We start from the raw sequence: 19,229 nt of genomic DNA on the forward strand, positions 1-19,229 counted from the left end.
GACAAACACACAAGCAGGATCTAAATACAAAAAAATCATCACATCTTTCTGCTTTAATAAGAGCAGCAAGGAAAGGGATGGATATAGGTCTGTAATTCTAATGATCTATAGCTGAATAGAGCCCTTACAAGAAACAGGGTTTGGATCTTTATGATTTTGCGCTACCATTTTATTACTTCATAAATAACAAAGTAGCATCTCTAAGGCAAATGTAATAGCAACATTCTCCTCATTCTTTGTACTCTGAAGAGACTGGGTCACCAGATAGCATGCAAACTGTAGGATTTGGTTCAGCCCAGTTAAAAGACCATCAGTCTTTTTTAGTGTAAATTTTTTCCCCCCCCAAATAACCTAATATACTCCCAGCTGAGCTCATTTATACACTTATTTTTACAGTGTCAAATGGACTAACTCTACAGCAATAATACTGCATGTATCAAGTTTCTCAGGAGAGTGTGTTTACAGCATAAAAATCATTCCAATGCTAGATAACCAAGTTTCAGAATGGTTCCAAGTCACCATATAGTCAACAGCAGCATGAAACTATCCATAAAATAACTCAGGAAATGATTCAAATTTCTGTTCATTTCATGGAGGCCTCAGCATCTTGTATCTTTAGCCACATTCCCAGTCAGCAAAAGTTGGCACATTGCTAATGAAGTCGATAAAGCTGTGCTCTTCAGAGCATTTACAGATTTGGTTCCATGTTTTGCTTTGTAAATAGGACTCATAGCTGTTAACACCCACTCCAGAAATCCTTCCATCCTGTTTTCAGGAATAAGTCTTAATTCCTTACTAAAACAGACTTTTTTAAGAAAGCAAGCAAACCTGGAGGAGCAGCAGCTGTGCTGGTCTCTCTGGTATGGATGTGACAAACTCCAGATGTTTGGCTCTGCCATAACCATTAAAGCACAAGGTTGGCCGGAGCAGATGCACCACTGCATTATAATCCCCTGCCTCGTACAGTCGCTGGATCTCTTCCAAAGACTGGCATCTCTCCAGAGATTTCAGGTTCTTTTCAATCTGCAAACATCACAGATGATATAATCTTAACTTTTGTTTTCACGTATATTTGACTACTGACACTTCTCCCAGCTGTTTAGCTCTTGATGTTTCAGAAAAGAAAAACACTGATTCAATAATCTACTGCTGTACAAGCAGCTGCTTTGATATTTTTATTTTGCATAAAAGCAATCTAAAGATGTACAGAACCAACAGATACAAAAACTGCAGTTTTTAAAAAATAGAGCTTGACATAATCTTCAAACTACAAAACCCTCACTCTGAGATACAGTAAACTTCCATCACAAAAGAAGTAATTCATAGGTGACATTTGAAACTGGGAGAGATGGAGTGTGAGGGATGGAGCAGGGAACACACACCTGCAAATGAATTCTTACCTCTTCTAAAGACACCACAGAATCAACATGCAGATTAGGCAGCCGTATCACAATGCTACACTCATTGCCAGCTTTAGCTTGTGTGCTGGTGGAGTTCTGCAGCATTTCAGTGCAGATATCATAGTTTTCAAGTGCCTGTTCCATGTCTCCCTATAGAAACAGTACAGAGGAAAACAATCAACCAAAAATCCTATGGTTCTCACTGCAGAAAGGGCCTCCAAAACTTGTAGAAAATGTTTAAATTTAATGCAGGCACTGTCAGTGTGATTACTGCACGTCTTCAAAAATTGAAAAACAAATTCAACTCAATAGCTCAAATAAAAGCAAAAATATATTTTTATTATTTCAATAACAGATAAAGCAAATCAGAAAAAAACAGAAATTCAGCCTGCATAAATTTTTAAGCTTGGTCTGGAGTGCTAAAACCCCTTTCCTTTAAAAAGGCAGAAGAGTAAACCAGCAGAAATAACTCTTCCATTTGTGCAAATTAAAACACTGAGCCAAGAAACATTCATATATTCTGCAAAGTGAATGAATTCTCCTTGCTCTGTGCAAAATAGTTATTGAAGAGAGGTCAGGAAGGAATGCACAAGCAAAATACAACTCTGCCTACCACAAGGATAAAAATGCCAGTAGTTGTATAGGAACTCTCATTTTTCCTAAATAACTTTATTAGAAAGGAATCCTTAGATGTGGGGGGAAAAAAAAAAAGGGGAAGGAACAAGTTACTTCACACTTATGAAACTGACTCACATAGCTAGTTGACAATTGATTTAAGCATTAAAAAACCTCTCTTTGATGTCCTGGGGAAGCAACACTTAGAGGGGAAAAAAAAGACTGGGATCAAATAACATTTCTTTCAAATTATTCCCTTAGTGATAGGTTTAAAATGCTCTGCTTCAAAAATTTCCATATTAAATTAAAAGTCTTCAAAAGCAAAACCATGTCACCTTGAAAAAGCAGAGGGAAGAGCAATAAAACAGTCTGCTTCAGTTAAAATCTGCATTTTGGACTTCCTGAGACTTTGACAGTGTCCACGAGTCCAGGCCCCCAAAAATCTTATGTTCTGCAGCTCCACAACAGTATTCCAAGTAACTTTAGTACAAATCATTTATTTTTTAAGCTGAGCATGAGTTAATTTAAACAAAGACATATATTAAACATATCTTGGTATTTGCTGAGCATGTAAGACCTACTTCATTTCCACCTCAAGCCTCAGGGAAAGTTAATAAAGTGAAATTGCTATGTTTTAAGCTGATTTTATCCACATGCATAAAAGAGTTCAGATTCCCAAATCAGCTGCATCTGAACAATACTGACTTTAATTTGGGAAAAGCTGTGTTTGTTAAACCAAAAGTAAACCAAACCTGCAGTGCTAGAAAGCGAGCCTTCAGCCAATACACCCGAGTGACAAACTCCATCCAGCCTTCCTCAAACAAATCTCGCTGCGAAGACGCAAACGACAGCTGCAAAAGGTCTCCCAAAAAATGAGTTCCTGGGAAGTCAGGACCAAACTTTCCATTCACAGAGGCAGCAGGACAATTTCGTGGAGAAACTGCAAGTCAATTAATTACATTTTATCATGAAGTTACTGGCACCCCAGGGAAAGAGTCCCACTTGCCAGATTTTCAAAGGTATTGATCTACCTAAAGGCAAACAATTGAGCGACCAATAAAACATAAATCTGGAAGATATTAAGAAAAAAGAGCTCCAAAATCCAGTGAATTCCTGGAAACATTTGTTCATATATATATGTTCAGTGTTTTCAGAGTCTGAAGAAAGTGACACCAAGGTCTCACCTGTAGAACTCTTCCCTTTTGTCAGTAGCCACTGATCTAATTGCAGTTCCATGCAAGAAAGGCTCATTAACATCATATCCTTCAGAAAAAGAAAGGAGATATCAAAACAGTATTCACAGAAAGAAATACATTAAAAGAAGCATAAATTTAAAAAATCACTAAATTTGCAATTTACTTCAAAGAAAGCCTTCATGTTGTGCTCTTGGGATTTCTGTTCCCAAGTTATAACTACTTCTTCTGCCTAAAAGGTGTATAACACCATTTACAAATCAACAGGTACAAAACCAAACAATACTTAGAAGCATTAAAAAAAAAAAATCTCAGCTCATGAAAGAAGCTCAGAACAGCATTGCCTGATGTTAGAAAAAATTGTCACCCTTACTTTTTTATCTAGCTGAAATACAACTAAAGTACCAAATCATGCTAAAAGCACAATTCCAGAATATAGCAGTAGCACTGACATTTGAAAAATAAGACAAAATTTACATACAAGTAAGCAGTTATGCAGTAATAATGAGAACCAAGGGAATACATTTATAAATATATTTACATTTGTTTTAAAAAGGGCATGTATATGTGAAAAATGTACATAAATAAGTCACAGGACGTATAAAAATTTAACATCTTTACATAGAGGCTCTTTTGTTTGTTTTGTAAATGACATCAATGGAACACAGCAATTTTCATAATTAATATTTAATTTGCAAAGAAGTAAAACCACTTCAACTGAAAAAATATTTAAACTGAAGTCATACCAAAGGCAAGTAACTTTCCAAATGAATACAGACTGCTAACATTAAAAAGACAGCATAGGCTGGCTCAGTGGTCAGGAAGTATCAGAACTGGTTTTGTAATTCAAGAAATATCATCTTCTATCATTAAGCTGGTTTAGCATTAATGTAAAGAACTTACTATTGTCTATAAATCTGGAATTTCCTGAAAGTAAATAGAAAAAGTAATAAAATGGTGATGCTGATGAGGTGGTTTTGGTTTGTTTTGTTGTTTGGGTTTTTTACTGTAAAATTCAGGTTATCTTAAAACTACACTGTATTTACTCTATTTAAAGCAGCAATGCTGACCCTCAATCAGTGAGAACAGAGCAGCCTCTGTACTGACCTGATAACAAAACAAAACTGTGTCATATCAGAAGAAAAGGGAGGGGGGGAAAAAAAAGAAAGAGCAACAACAGAATAAAGGGGTAAAATATATCTGTGTCTATTCCATCTGTATGGGGGTGTGTGTGCATGAACACACCTTATATACAGGTTAGAGCTGCATGTAGCATCAGCCAGGTCTGTTCAGCTCAGGAACAGCTCCAGGAGCTGCAGTGCACCAAGGTTAGGACAGTTACTACAGCTGGGACAAGCAGCTCCAGACAGAGCTAAGCCAAAGCTGTGCCTGCTGGATTTCAGCTGGGTGCTTCTGGCACACTGACACGAAACAACAGCAAATACAGAATAAGGAAAGGTGCTGCATTACCCTGATGTGTTGGTTACTTGAGTCCCTCAGGAGTGGGTTGGGAAGGCTACTGCTGTGCTTTCTCCAGCTGTTATAGATACTGAGCACCACCTCACACAAGCCAGGAGGCCACTTCACCAGGAACTTTTGGCTGATGACTTTTAGATATCTCATCATCAGCTCCAACATCCCACCGTTGTTCAGGTTATCCAGCAGGAATTCATGAACATCCTGTTTTTCTAGAGAGCAGATAAACACAAAGGCCTACATGTGTAAGGTTGAGGCGGATCATAACTTGAAACAATTAAGTTTCAACAGTGTTTCATGCACTTATCTCACAGCAGTTCTTCTGTGCTGCACATGTGCAGAGTTCAGTTACTGCATTCCAATCTGTTTAAATGGGAAATTCCACCCAAGAGAGCTCTTGCACACAGTGATTAATCCCCCAAGACTTAAAAAATTGCACCTGGTACCAACTGAGATCCTTCTATACCACAAAATTATACTTTTGAAAATAGCATATATTTCTGTATCTTCTGGGCATGACAGGAAAATACAGAGAATAAAGCATACAATATGGCGTAAATAACAAAGAAAGAAGAGTGGTTATAATGAAATCCTTACCAGATTCCATAAATGTTGTAGAATCAAATGACATTCTGTGTGGTCCAACATGCTGGAAATTCTCCTCTTTGATCTCTGACTGCACCTCATAGTTATTGAAAGGGTCCTCCTCCTCCTCAGGATCTAATTTCCTTAACCTGTGTGAAAGGGGGGTAAAATCCACAATATTAACAAAGTCCTCATTCTTCCTTTCACTACTAGGTGAAACCTAAATATGAAACATTGTGCAAATTTTAACAGTGAAAATATATTACTGAAACAAATTCAAGATATTTGTATCCAGTTCCATTCATCCAAATCAAGATTACTTTAGCTTACCCATTTTGATATGTGCATTGTCCACTAATTTACTTCAACCGTAGCAAAGCCTTTTCTATTTTTCAATTTTTATTCAGCAATTTTTACTAAAAGCAATCTTATTAAATTTATCAGGAGATAATGCACCACATCTGCTTCAAGAAATAACATGGGACTGGTATTTTTAAGGTTGGGGGGGAGGGATATCAATCAAACAAAATCCCAAACAGCTTCCTCTCTAGGATTATCTCATAATGAAATTTATTGCTGTCCAGTACCTGGAAGGAAGGAACTTCACCAACAGCTCTTGAAAATCAACCTTCTCCTCTTTTTTACACTTGGTGTTCCGAACTCTAGCAGATCTCCTTTTGGCTGTTTCACCACTATCTTCTGTAATTCTTCTTCGCTTCACTCCTTTCTTAGATTTATCACCTGCAGATATATCCCCTAAAAACGTAACAAAAAAACCCAAAATATGACTGGTTAAATTGACAAATAAAAAGTGAGTAATCTTTTTTATTTTTAAAAAAATAATTACACAGCAACACTTGAGAATCATTGGTTTCCTTCTGAAGACAGTGCCAAAAAAATCTTGTACAGATTTCAAATAAATATAGCTGGCAGCTTGGTCTTCTCAGCTTCTTAGAGTGACACATGAGCAGAAAAGTAACACAGTCACGTTTTTGTAAAATGGTTCATTCATTCTAAGGAGCTCAAGGACCCTCCCAGCATTAGAAGTTTGATATGCATCACTGCTGGAATGGAGTCACAATTTTTTTCATCTTAAAGACTGAAAATCTCAAGCATGAGGCAACAGCACAAAAAAGGTCAGAGAAAAGGTCAGATACTCCTTCACTTTATCAGATGTTATACATTTGCTGAAAAGGTTCTGATTCCACCAACATGCAGTTAAAAGACAGCATGTCCCAAAGAATTCACAAGTCTTTTTTACACCCAGCTAAGAAGGAAAGATATCTTGAATCTTAGACTGAAGTACCTTGCTCACCTACAGTAGCTCCTGGTTCCAATGAACTCTGACTGTGACTTGGGAAGTTGGGTGTGGTTGGAGTATAAGGTAATACAGGATCTGGCATTGTCACCACTGGATTAGTGCTGACAGGAGTAGGCTGAATAACACTGACAGGAGTAGAGGTGGGAGAAAGCATCAGATGTTGAACTGGGTCTCTGTACTCTGAGAGATCAATTCTCTTTCCCAGACTGGGTCGAGGAGGATCACATGTGGTGAGGTGCTGATACATGGCAAGTAAGGCTTCTCCCAAACACTTCCACCTGCAAGTGGAGACACAACAGCATGACAACGTCTTCAGCTCTATATTTCTATATTTACAAACCTAACAGCATTCAACATTGTTTTTCTCCAACAGCTTAGAGATAGCAAGAGCAGCTTCTCAGTAGGACAGCAATACACATCTGAGTGTCAAAAACCTGTCCCATCACTCAAAAGAAAATGCAGTAGCTGTTGAGGAAATTACTCTGTGCCAAAAGCTAAAAAAGTCAGTGTCAAAGAAAATTTTCAGGTTCTGCATTCAATCAACAACATGAAAAGAACTCATGTCTATTCACAAGTAGAAACAACTTCTCTGCAATATGAACTACATGCAGAGTCCATTAATATTCCAGAAAAACATATGCAATACAAAAAATAAACCAAATCCTTTATGCCTTAATAAAGACATATATAACAACTTATTAATATCCTTATATCTTCCTGCAAATGAACTGCAATTTTTTTCCCCTAGTTTTCACTATCCCAATAGCAAAAGCAATTTTTAAAAGCTAAACTTGCTTTGAAATTCACATACAAACCAGTCATGTATGAAAAATCCAGTACTACGTTGGAATAGCTGCTAAATTGTTCTCAGATACCATGTTTGTTTTTTATATCACTGGTTTAAAATCGAAAGTTGAAAACTAATAGCTATGGGGTTTATGCTAAGACCATAAGCACACCAAACCAACCTATCGGCTAATAAGAAAACAATGGGGGGTAGAGGTTGGTTTGTTTTTACAAGGGAAAAAGAAAAGTGTTTTGAAGAAATCTGAAACACAACACAGCTGTCAAACACATGCATGAGGGGATCTTTTTGAAAAGAGAAAATATAAAGACGTACGTGAAAAAGGGAATTGGCTGCACCAGTCTGAGGTCTGGCTCTCTCTCACGCACCAGCAACGCTTGTCTTTTCTTACGTAGCTCCAGTGCTTCATTTATGATTCTTCCTGTTTCAGCTGCACTCACATTCACATTATGGATAGACATGTCACTAAGAAATAGTGAAAAATGGAAATAAGTTAAAGTTTTTGTTTTCTGGGTTTTTTCTTTCATTAAAGCCTAGAGGGGATACATTTAATACCCTCATATAACATAACAAAAACAGAGTTAAAAGAAGCATTCACATAATATTACATTACCAACTTTATGGCATACGTATAGAAGTGTCAACCATTAGAAATCTTTGTTCTGAATGATCAGTTAACTTAGACAGATCCTGTAAATTTTATGTGCCTCTATTTTCCCACTTTCCTCTACCCACTGATACTATAAAATCCATACAGAAAGAAAAGCAGGAGCTTGTGGAGAATTTTTGGTGAGGTTTTCTTGAGGAGGGTTTGTTTTGGATGTTATTGGTTTGTTTAATTAGGAAAACTGAAGTGAACGCTGTAGGGATCAGGGACTAATAAGTAAAACAAAGGCAAATGATTACAAGAGATTAGCTATGAAAATAAATGAGCAGCAACAAATGGATTCTTTTCCTCTTTCTACCTCCCTCTGAAAGGAATTCCTGAACAAGGTTCTGTCAGCAGCAGCAACATGTAACATTATTATTATTCAGAAGGCAGGTCGGCAAGGTATTCCTATCACTTAAAGCACAAGATCTCAGCAGTTTTTTTGAGCAACCTCAAACCCAGAATTTACACTCCAAAGGCAGTATATACTCTGAGACAACATTCACCATTTGAGGAACATCCTTAAGGAATCTTTCCGGAGGCTAGGCTGCTCCTCAAAGATCTTCTCCTTCAGAACCAATCCTTTGCTATACAGACAGTCTTTTTCCAGAGCTTTGCAGATAAAGTACAAACATGCTGACGGAGAAATAGAAATTGAATGGTCAATGGCTGCTCTGGTTCATTCAAAGCTCCCACTTCCAGGCCTCACATACACCACTGAATTCCACCCAAATGTGACATTTACATGAATTAGTCCAATTGCTTTGTAAGGTGTCAAATAATTACATGCATACAGTTAAAATAGCCTATTGTGTCTTCCTAGGTATTATATCTGAAAGAAGAATGCAATTAATTTTGTTTAAACAATGTTTGCAGTACATCATTCACTTACTTTCAAGTCTGTTCTAGCACAGACGAAATTAGAACCATAAAACAGAAACACAATTATTCACCACTTTTATGTTATCAAATGTCTTAACTGCAGATTCCATTAGTGAGGCAAGCAGTGTATCCACTGCTGTAACTACAATTAATCCTACCAGGCTATAAATGAAACTCTAGACTTATACCCAAATCCTAGAGCTATGCAGCAGGAAATTATTAGAATGCCAAAACACACATACATGGAAAGGCAAAGGAACAGTGTTCAGGGAAACTTCCCACAGAGGCTCTTGATCTGTGAGACCACAGACATTTCTTTTCAGGGTAACCAAAACTTATTTAAACCATCCTGCTTTAAAATTGAGGAAAATCTCTATCATGAAGTAGCAGCCTCTATCAAACCCTGCTGCACTGCTTACGCAAGATACACTTCAACCTAGGATTTCATTGTTACAATTTTTTCTTGGTATGTAAAATTACACACATATTAAGATGTTTTTCATGCATTGTACTCACTTGTGTAGTCACTGAGTGTATATAAAATTGTGATAAGGTTATCTAAACAAGGCCAGTGATCAGGATTACACCTGAGCCCTTCTTCAAAAGCATGACGAGCCAAGGGTAGGCGGATCAGTTTTATTGCCACACGACCAATTTTATACCAGAGATTGACATCAGTGGAGTCCAGCATTACAGCCTAGAAAGCACAACAAACAATATTATCCACATTTCAGACATGCATACCCCACTTTGCTGCAGGGATTGACACTGCTTTAGTTTTCAGCAGGATCACAGCTGCTTTGGGGACTGAATGGTGGACCAATTTTATCCCATATAGCATCAGAATGAATACAGTATTCAACTATACACTGACATGATGTATGTTGCATGTGTATGTCTGTATTCTAGAAAGCTTTTACAAAAATTATGGCTCCAGTGTCTAATTTCAGCTGCACTGTACCTCCAGATAGAATTCCATGGCTGTCTCTAAGTCATCCCGCTGTGCTGCCAGTTGTGCCAGGTTTTTATAGGTGGAATATTTCAACATCAAACCCGGGTGTTTCAGCCCTTCCTTCTCATCACCAGAAAGAACTGCCTAGAAATTATAAAATAAATGCAACGTGGGCATTAGGAATCAGGCAAGTAACAAGAAGAGCACACAACTTGCTAATAGATAACACTGACATTTCTAGTTAGCTAGTTAGAAAGGAAGTAAGACAAAATATAGCAAACAGTTTCTAGAGTGTCATTCTCTCAAGGTCACTGACCTCTCGCAGAAGACGAATCTCAAGTAGCTCATGATAAGCTTTAGCAGACTCTTCAAATCTGTCATGTTTCTGAAGGTCCAAAGCTTTATGGTACAAAGCAAAAGCTTCTGCTTCCTGTGATTTAAATAATTAGAATGTATTTATTAAGACAACTTAATTAAATATATTTGTTATGCATTTCAGTGGTTTCACACTTTAAATACTTTCTGCTATATAGGAGAACATTTGTATTACTGTCCTAAATAATTCATTGGGGTGAAGTTTTAGTTTGCTAAAGGAGAGTTCAAGAGATAGAGTAACTAAACTTTCATAAAAACAAAATATCGTGGTTGAACAAATCCCTGCAACTAGAGGACAAAACTCCCATCAAGACAAAACTTCATTAAGAAAATTGTGGAATTACCTACCTGAGCTTCCTTGGTCTGTGTCTTATGACTTTTAAAGGTACCTTCATAGTCATCCTCAACTGTGGAGCTCGCATTCAGTGCTGCAATTCGAATCTGGAATGACAATTGAGGTGTGACAAGAAATCTACATCCACAGATCTCCCAGTTTCCTTTGAAAACTGGATTTTTCTCTTTTTTTAAATTAATGGGTACACAAACAATACTGAGAGATCTCTACATAAAGTTACAAGAGCTGTAATTCATTTAATCATCCCTAAATGCAAATAAGCAACTATCAAAACCATTTCCCACCTAAAATCAGCTGAACAAAGCATATTTCAAGTGTCTTGCAAGCAAGAGCTTTCCTAGAATATACATGTGCATTACAGTGGTATTTTTCCAAATTCTTAAATTTACCAATTACTACAATCACTCCAAAAACAATGTTCTCATTATGGCAATTTCTTCTTAGTCCCAGGGAAAGAGAAAATTCTCAATTTTATTTCTACCAAAACACCTCAAAAGCCTTCTCAAAAAGCCCTTACCATGTTTACAACAATTCACAATGTCTTTCTCCAGGAATAGAAGGAAGAGTCTATCACAAACAGGTCTGGAAAGCAAACAGGACTAGAATGTTTATTCTGTTCACAAAGAAAACATTCAGAAGAAAAAGACAAGCTGGGAATACTTTACAAGCATACTTTAATAACCAATTAACCACCACCCCATGCCAAGAGATAGACAGCCCAACCACTGAGGAACAATAGTTCCACTGGGGAATAATTCCCATTACTGCCATCCCTGCTAGAACAGAACGCTGTTTGTACCACAATTGTTCTGAGTATACTGACCAACCTCTACAGACAGCCTTCATGCAAAAACAAGTTATAGCTACTGCTATAGCTACTTAGATCTACTAGATGAATCCAAATAGAAGAAATTGAACTTTTATTAACTAGCATTTCTTCATTCTGAAAAAGGATACTCATATTTCCAGTCCTTTTTACCACTGATGAAAAGTTTGAAGGGGTAAATACACCTTTATAACCTGTAAGTAATTTTTCCTCCTAAGCCCATAATTTATATTCAATTAACAGCTTGAAACACCGTGTTAGTGAAGGCAAAAATATATGAAAGAGCTCTGTGCTGCTTTTATAGAAAACCTTCACTGCTGTATGATAAAACCTTCCCATCAACTCAAACAAGAAGATGACATATGCAAGACAGGCTAAAAACAGTCTTTAATATGGGAGACTACATTAATAGAAGAGTAAGTCCAGAATTAACCACAGCAGGAAGCAGTGGGAGTTTTGAACTATAAGCTGAATTAACTCATACATCATCATGATTAGTTCTGCATGTAGAGAAAATAATGCCTTGCCAGGAATTTCACTCATTCAGCAATGAGCATTTGCTTGCCCGTGCACCACTGGCTCTACTCGCTTGTAGTTAAATCAAACTGACAACTGCACAGCAATAAAGCATTTTTCTCTTTAAAGTCACCAGATAAACATTAATAAAACCTCAAATCTCCTTCAGGACAGATTCCTTGTCTACTTTTCACATGAAGAAAATACATGCACGGAGAATAATGGTTACCTCTTTCAGATAGACTGAATGTTTCACATTTGGACAGGGTGTAGATGCTTAGGACAGTCTGTATGGTCCCAAATCAATTACACATTTAAGTTGATGGGGTTTAAGTTCACTTACAAAAATGCAGTAATATGCCCAAGTCCTTTGCTGAATCCAAATAATCTTGCTCAAGGTGGCAGAGGAAGTCAACAGCAGAGATTAAAGTCAAGACTTTACTTCCGAGGTTAGACCCTTGGGGAAACTGCAACCACAGAAAATGTGGGAAATCAATTTCAGTTCTACTAATTATTTATACTGGAAACTTGTAACACACAGGAACTTAATAACAACCATTTAGCATCTCTCCTGCCTGCTGTTCACAGGTTGAAAGCACAGAAGTTAACAGGACTGTGAGATGCTGCTAGAAAAGAAGGGCAGGGTGCTGCCCCTACACAGCTTTTGCGCGGGTGTTATTCCATTTTTGTTTAAACCAGGCACTGTACATGGCTGAAAACTCCCCTGACTGTGGAGGGAGTTACACCAGTGCCACAGCATTTAGGAACTGAGTATGTCACTACAAGCACTTCCAAAGGAACACACCTACATGAGATAAGCAGGCAAAAAATAATTACTCTATCATATTAACTATTACAAACCAGTTTGTATTCTTTCAGATACAAGACTGGCACAGTTATAAATCTGCAGCTACAACAGGTGTGCACATCCTGAAAGGCAACAAGCCTTCTGCCTTCAAAACATTCTCTCTTTTTACCTTAGTAGTTCAAAGTTTAAGTAAATATTCCCAATGTCAGTTCTTGGTCCCAGAGCTTGTGTTCTCAACTTCTAAGTAAGAAACAAAGGAAGTGACTTGGGCTTTCCCAGCTCTTGTTGGGATCCATACATTGCAGATACACGTTTAAAAAAAAAAAAACAACTTGGTTTTTGTTTTGGATTTTTTTTTTTTTTTGAACATTGCAAAGATCCGCCTCTCTTCAGCACAAGCCGTTTTTACCGAAACACGATCCCTTTCTGCACGGAGGGGCAGGGACACACGCCGCTCGCCCGGAGGGCGGCACACACGGCCGGGAGGAGGCAGGCGTCCACGTTCGCCTCCGACCGCGGCTCCGCGGAGGGAGGGGCGCGGCCGAGGCCGCCCAGGCCGGGCTCTCGCTCCCCTCACCGGGCAGGGCCCAAACGCCGGCTGCCCCTCCGCGGGGCCGGGCGGACGGGACACTCACCTCGCGGGGCCGCCCCCGGCATGCCGGCGCTGCTCCCGGGGAGGTTCCCGGGAGGGTTCCCGGGGCGGTCCCACGGGCTCCCGGCGCGGGTCCCTCAGGCTCCCGCCGCTCCCCCGGGAGCCGCGCACCGGCGGTTTCCACCGCAACCGCCTCCGGAGCCACGGCGCCAACAAGGCCGCGCCTCATTGGCCGAGCCGCCCTCCCGCAGGCAGCCAATGGGAGCGCTGGGCACTGGGAGGTGGGGGGCGCGGCGCTGAGGGCGCTCGCAGGTCACGGAGCACCGGGAGCGGATCGGGGGAAAGGAGCTCCGGGGGCAGCGGCACAGCGGGGACCCAGCACCACCGCATCGACCTGACCACGTCCAGTCTTTCTTTAAACGCTTCCAGGGGCGGCCACTCCACCACTCCCCTGAGCAGGACGGTCTAATGTCTTAATCAGTTTTTCTGAGGGGAAAGTCCTCCCAGTATCCAGTCTAAACTTCCCCTGGCGCAGCTTAAGACTCTGATTGCTCCAACAACAAAAGTACCAGGACAGCAAAGTCATGCTGGCCTTTACCTCCCCTGGGCAGCCTGGTATCTGCACCTGAAACACTGGGTCCAGGTGTTTTCCTTCCTATGGAAAAGCGTCACCGTTCCCTTTCAGGGATCCACCACAGAAATTTGGGTACCACCTCCAAGAATTAATACATCCAAGGATTGATCCCGCTCAGAAGCTGTCAGGACAGAAAGGTGTTTCCTGCACTTCTGGGCAGTCTTGTCTGACCCATTGACACTGGGAACATGAGCATTCCTTCCCAAGGAAACGTACTGTCATCTTCCATCAGCCCAGCTCCAAAATGTGGAGCTCATCTTCCAAATTGAATATGTCTGGGGATTTCTCACAGAAAAACGGTGCAAGGGCAGAAAGCAGTTCCTTGCCTTCTCAACCCTCAAACACCCTAACACCTGCACAAACAGTGCTGGGCAGAGCTGTTCTCCTTCACAAAGTAAAGGCACTGTCTTCCTCTTTTTGCAGCCCATCCGCAAAATTTGGATTCCAGCGTCAGAAATTAGTAGGTCTAAAGACAGCTTATATTCAACAGGTGAGTGAAGATCAGATGTTCTGCCCCAGGAGCTTCAGATGCAGCTTGTGTGGGGTGTGTGGGCAAAACCCTGAATGTGTGTGGATCTCTGGAAGTCAGCCCAAGGCCACTGAGTTTCCCTCAACCTTGCCATGGGGCTAGCTGGAGATGGGAACACACTTCTGTGCCCTGGGATCAGGGGGAAGTGAAGCCCAGCACTGCTGAGACAGCTCTGTGTGTAAATGACTTTATTAAAGTGTAAGGTGGTCATACAGCAGCGAATGTCAGAGAGCAGATGTGCCTTCTGCAGCCCCACAGGGACCTCAGCACAGCCCAAGAACGTGCCGGACTAGCACAGAACCTCACCTTTAAATACTCCTGTTGCTACAACACGTCGTGTCACACTGATGAAGGTAAGCTTGTGCTCAAGCACTGCACTGAATCACCACTTGGCACTGTGAGGAAGAGCCCTCTTCATCTCAAATCTACCATTTGTGTTAATGCCCTTCTTTCCACCATGACACACCAAGCACAGGGCTGCTGTGAGCAGCAGCATCACACTCTGCTGTGTTTGGAGGGTAACTTACAAAGCTATCAAAACCCTGCAGTACTTTTCTGTCAGTGGTGCCCAGCATCATCCTGAGGGCCTCTCTGCTCCTCTCTGGAGTAAATACACAGAAAGATTGTCCAAAGTCCAAAGGTTTGAGGCTAGGAAATGGTTACTCAGTGTTCAAAAACAGGGCGTTGCCTCTCAATCTGAACATATGCCTATACAGCATTCTCAAACAACAGCAGCACTTTGGGGAGCAGAAATATTTGTTAACCTGAGGAGGTTGAGCCTGGGAAGTTACAACAGTAAAAAGATCAACCACAGCTGGGAGATACAAACTCCAGATGTCAGGCAGGCTCCAGCCCATGGAACAGGGACCATCTGCATGTAGCATTCAAGGGAAAGGGATTTTATAATGTCATTGCTGAGCCATAGATAAGGGTGGTGTACCTGATTTCCTGATTTCTTCCAACCTGAGGTGTGAAAAACATTCCCTGCTTCTGTTGGTTGATGTGTTCTGGGAGAGTGTTCCAGGGACCTGCACAATCCCTTTGCAGGTTATCCTTCTCAAGTCCCAAAATACTGTCAAACCTACTCCAACTTTAGCTCAGTGAAGTAAAAAATTGGCCATTTCTTCAGATCAACATGAACTTTCTTACATCTTCTTGCTCAGCTCTGCAATAGTGGGGAAGTTGTTCCAAGGCACAAGCACACACTGGAAGCAGCCAAGGGTGAGGAAAGCACAGAGCCTGCACAAGTCCCCAGGTGGCCAACATGGCCCAAAACCAAGAGAGCTGGGGCCCAGGGCTGAGCAAGTTTTCTCTGAAGGAAACAAAGGCTTTGGCAAGAGTTTGTGGTTGTTACTTCAGGAGGCAGAAAGACCTCCAGGAAATGAACCATCTGCAGATCAGCATTAAAGTCAGATTATTTTCTGCATTTCAGAATATTCACCTCAAGCTGGTGCAAAGCCAGGGCCATCCACCCCCTTCTCTGCAACACAGTCCTGCTGAGTCAGTGTTCTCAGACTCAGTTCACCTACCTGTCAGCTGCCTGAGTTTCAAAAACTTTTGATTGAAAAGACCTGACAAAGTGGAGAGACCTTGGGCAGCCACAATGTCTGTCTCCAAGCACTAAGACCTACAAAGCCCCAATGCTGTGAGCCAGTAGACTGACACTTACCAAAACAATCTTTGCTACAGTTTATTAACCAGAACAGCCTGATACACAAATTTGTGTTTGGTATTATATTCCTGTCAGATTTGTCAAACAGAAGTTATTTATGGTGTATAGGGAACAAACAACTTTTAAATGGTAATTATAAATTTTAAATGGTAATTAGAAGATACCTCAAGCCATAAACAAATAAAACTCCATTTAGAGTGGAGGACAGCCTTGTGTTCTCATGGACCCCATGTCCCAGGGATGTGCTCTCAGCTCTGCTGAGCTCCCTGACCTCCACCTGACCAAGTCACAAAGTGGAAGGGAACTGATAAATGTTTTTATTAGCAGGAGAAAGCAGAGGCAACATTGTACACAAAAGTACTCTGCTTTTGTTTCAATAAAATGCCCTTTGTATTCTAGTTATAAAGTGAGGGAGTACATGGGTCCTAAAAACCCAAAACGCTTCTCTGCAGGGACACTGAGCCAGAAACATCAGACACAGATCACAGTGAGATGCTGAATCATCCCAAAACTCCCTATAACAGTGAGGAAAAGGACTCTGAACAAACAGTGAATAATAGGAATTAAAACTGGCAGTAGCAGAAACTTCAAAATATTTTCTGGTGGAACAGTGCAGGTCTTCAGAAGTGACCTGTCCTCCAGACACTGCCATCAGCAGACAGACATTGAGCCCTGAAAACCTTGTGAGTAGTAACACTTTGTAGGAGCAGTCACAGGAGGTGGCAGCGGCAGGGCAGAGAGCACAAGATCTGACATGAGCCTTCAATGCCTAAACTTCTCTCCAAGCAATCACCTCTCTTTCCAGAAAGGGCTTTAGAGGAGCCTGAAAAAAAAAAGAATTTGACTTCCAGGTCATCTTTGCTGGCCTGAGACAATTTTGCTGACATAGAGAAACAGAAAAACAAGGAATTTTTCTGCCTTGCAAACTATGAGAAAAACTAGATAAACCTCAGAACCTCTCTGGTCCTCAGTAAAGCCAAATGTTCTAGAATTAAACTTTTTACTGCTACAAGTAGCTTTGTCTAGGCCTGAGCTTGAGACAAAGACTTTGAACTATTTCAGTAAAATCAGTACAGTTGATTGCCTCACTCTTGAGCTTTGTGTGTACAGGATGCAAAGACAAAAGTGAATCAAGTTACACAGATTTGATCACAAGAGGAAACAAGCAGATAGAGCTGATCATCTCCGGGTTGTCTTCATTGCTGCTTTGTTCTGGCCAGCCGCTCAAAGGATCACAGGAATGTCATGACTGTCTTGTTCTTACCAATCTGCCAGGGCTCCAGTGGGAAAAAGCGGATGACAATCCTTTTGGGTATAAGAGCAAAAACGTGGTCAGGAAACATTATTTTACAATTAAACATTATTGCTGCCCAGTTTGCAACGTAACAGAAAATCTACACTAGGGTCTCACTGTCTTACACTTCAGGGGGTTCATTTAACAGAAGGAAGCATAAGCTGTGTATGGTCAGGGAGAAACAGACTTCTCCCACACAAACAAAAGCACTCTGCATTTCAACACTTTAAATGTGATACTTGTTCATTTGAGAAGGAAGCACATAGTGCATAATCTTGCCAGGGATTTATCCTGACAGTATCCAAGAGGCAGGGAAGTACTACTATCACTCTTCTTTGGGAAGACGGGTAGGACAAGCAGAGATGGACATGGCTGACCTTCAGGAACAGCCTTGTTCCAGCATTTGCCAGGGTGAAGCTCTGAGAAGCTCTACCCATTCTGGTTGGGTTTCACACTAATTTCACCGACTGTACCTGCTGGTCTTCAGAGAACAGTAATGCCCAGACTGTTCAACAAATGCATACAGTCTGTGGTTTCATCTAGTTCCAAACCACATGCCTGGAATTCAGTATCCACGAGCACTTAGTGTCTACAATCTCGTCCTGAACCTGTATTAAAACTTAGTCTCCTGGCGAACATGGGAACTGCCACTATCTCCACTGCTCTGAACATCCCCTCGGTATTTGTCGTATTCCATATCCACGGCCCGCACGGAGCTGCAGGCCCGATGGGAGGACGCCCTCGCTGCCCTTGGGGTGATCACGGTGCCCCCGGGCTGAGCCCGCACTCACCGCTCGGGGCTGAGGCCCAGCTGCGCCGTCAGGAAGTCGAAGAAGCGGGCGCTGTGCTCCTTGTTCTGCTCCGCCGTGCCCACCACGCCGATGGAGGAGACGATCAGCTGGGCGCAGGGCTCGGTCGAGCCCGACAGCACCATGGCCAGTCCGCTCCGCACCGTCACGTTCACCCGCTGCCGGGACAGGCACCGTCAGCCCCCGCCGCCCCGGCCCCGCCGCCCCGGCCCCGCCGCCCCGGCCCCGCCGCCCCGGCCCCGCCGCCCCGGCCCCGCTCACCTTCACCGGTTTGTCCAGGATGTCCGCGGCGGTGGCGCACAGGCTCAGCGTCAGCCCCGGCGGCAGCCGCTCGGCCGGCAGGCTGGTTTCCAGCTCCACGAACGGCATGGCTGCCCCGCACCGCCTCTGCCAGCGCACCCCGGGCCCGGGCCAGCCCTGCCCCGCCCCGGGAGCCGCCCCGGCAGCGGAGCCGCGGCGGGGCGGGCTCAGCCCCGGGCGGCCGCAGCCCCGCTTACTCCACCTCAGCCCCGCTGCCTGCCCGGCCTTTGGGATTCACCATGGCCATTGCTGGGGTGTGCATTAGCGGCTGGGAGAACAAAACCATCGCGTCTCACTCGTGGGTAAAATGAGTTTTGTGACGGCCTTACTGCCAGTGGAAAAACATTTCAGGTCACTACAACAGACACCTCTGTGCAGGGAGGGTTGAGAATGGAAGCGCGGTAATTACCCGGAATGACCAACACTACAAGAAATTAAAAAGCAAGCAGAGAGGTTACTGCTTTATCCAACGTGTATTAATTACAAGGACTTTGAGCAATCAGGACTTTGAGCTCCCAAGCTGGTAAGTGACCTCGGCAGGCTGGCCCACAGGGACGGTCTAATCTACAGATCAGAGGTGTCTAAACCAGAGATCAGAGGCTTCTCAGAAGCTGAGCTACTGTCCAGTGAGGTTCCATGAG

General features: G+C 42.0%; 2 protein-coding genes across 5 annotated transcripts in view; both read right to left on the reverse strand.

Moving 5' to 3' along the window:
- Positions 1-13,537, reverse strand: part of CABIN1 (calcineurin binding protein 1) — a 105,390-nt gene extending 91,853 nt beyond the window's left edge. For 2 of the 4 annotated variants that reach the window (XM_058851594.1, XM_058851590.1), the window contains exons 1-17: positions 13,394-13,537; positions 12,294-12,417; positions 11,126-11,190; positions 10,602-10,694; positions 10,195-10,308; positions 9,888-10,022; positions 9,443-9,623; positions 8,551-8,680; positions 7,711-7,860; positions 6,576-6,868; positions 5,857-6,025; positions 5,282-5,418; positions 4,679-4,896; positions 3,200-3,278; positions 2,768-2,955; positions 1,401-1,550; positions 829-1,023 (exon numbers count right to left, since the gene is read on the reverse strand). In XM_058851594.1, coding sequence (XP_058707577.1) covers positions 829-1,023; positions 1,401-1,550; positions 2,768-2,955; positions 3,200-3,278; positions 4,679-4,896; positions 5,282-5,418; positions 5,857-6,025; positions 6,576-6,868; positions 7,711-7,860; positions 8,551-8,680; positions 9,443-9,623; positions 9,888-10,022; positions 10,195-10,308; positions 10,602-10,694; positions 11,126-11,128 — 2,235 coding nt within the window. In that variant the 5' untranslated portion in view covers positions 11,129-11,190; positions 12,294-12,417; positions 13,394-13,537. Of the gene's footprint in view, positions 1-828; positions 1,024-1,400; positions 1,551-2,767; positions 2,956-3,199; positions 3,279-4,678; positions 4,897-5,281; positions 5,419-5,856; positions 6,026-6,575; positions 6,869-7,710; positions 7,861-8,550; positions 8,681-9,442; positions 9,624-9,887; positions 10,023-10,194; positions 10,309-10,601; positions 10,695-11,125; positions 11,191-12,293; positions 12,418-12,927; positions 12,974-13,393 lie in introns of those variants that run through there. The other 2 variants (XM_058851593.1, XM_058851592.1) reach the window with 2 other exon arrangements.
- A 2,650-nt stretch (positions 13,538-16,187) lies between these two features.
- LOC131585609 (D-dopachrome decarboxylase-like) lies at positions 16,188-18,712 on the reverse strand. The gene is made up of 3 exons (XM_058851916.1): positions 18,550-18,712; positions 18,271-18,446; positions 16,188-17,490 (listed from the first exon to the last, which is right to left on the reverse strand). Exons 1-3 carry the CDS (start codon positions 18,655-18,657, stop codon positions 17,418-17,420), a joined length of 357 nt encoding a protein of 118 aa, XP_058707899.1. The 5' UTR covers positions 18,658-18,712; the 3' UTR covers positions 16,188-17,417.
- Positions 18,713-19,229: the final 517 nt, after the last annotated feature.

The sequence above is a fragment of the Poecile atricapillus genome, chromosome 16 (genome assembly GCF_030490865.1).
Source record: "Poecile atricapillus isolate bPoeAtr1 chromosome 16, bPoeAtr1.hap1, whole genome shotgun sequence".
NCBI lineage: Eukaryota > Metazoa > Chordata > Aves > Passeriformes > Paridae > Poecile > Poecile atricapillus.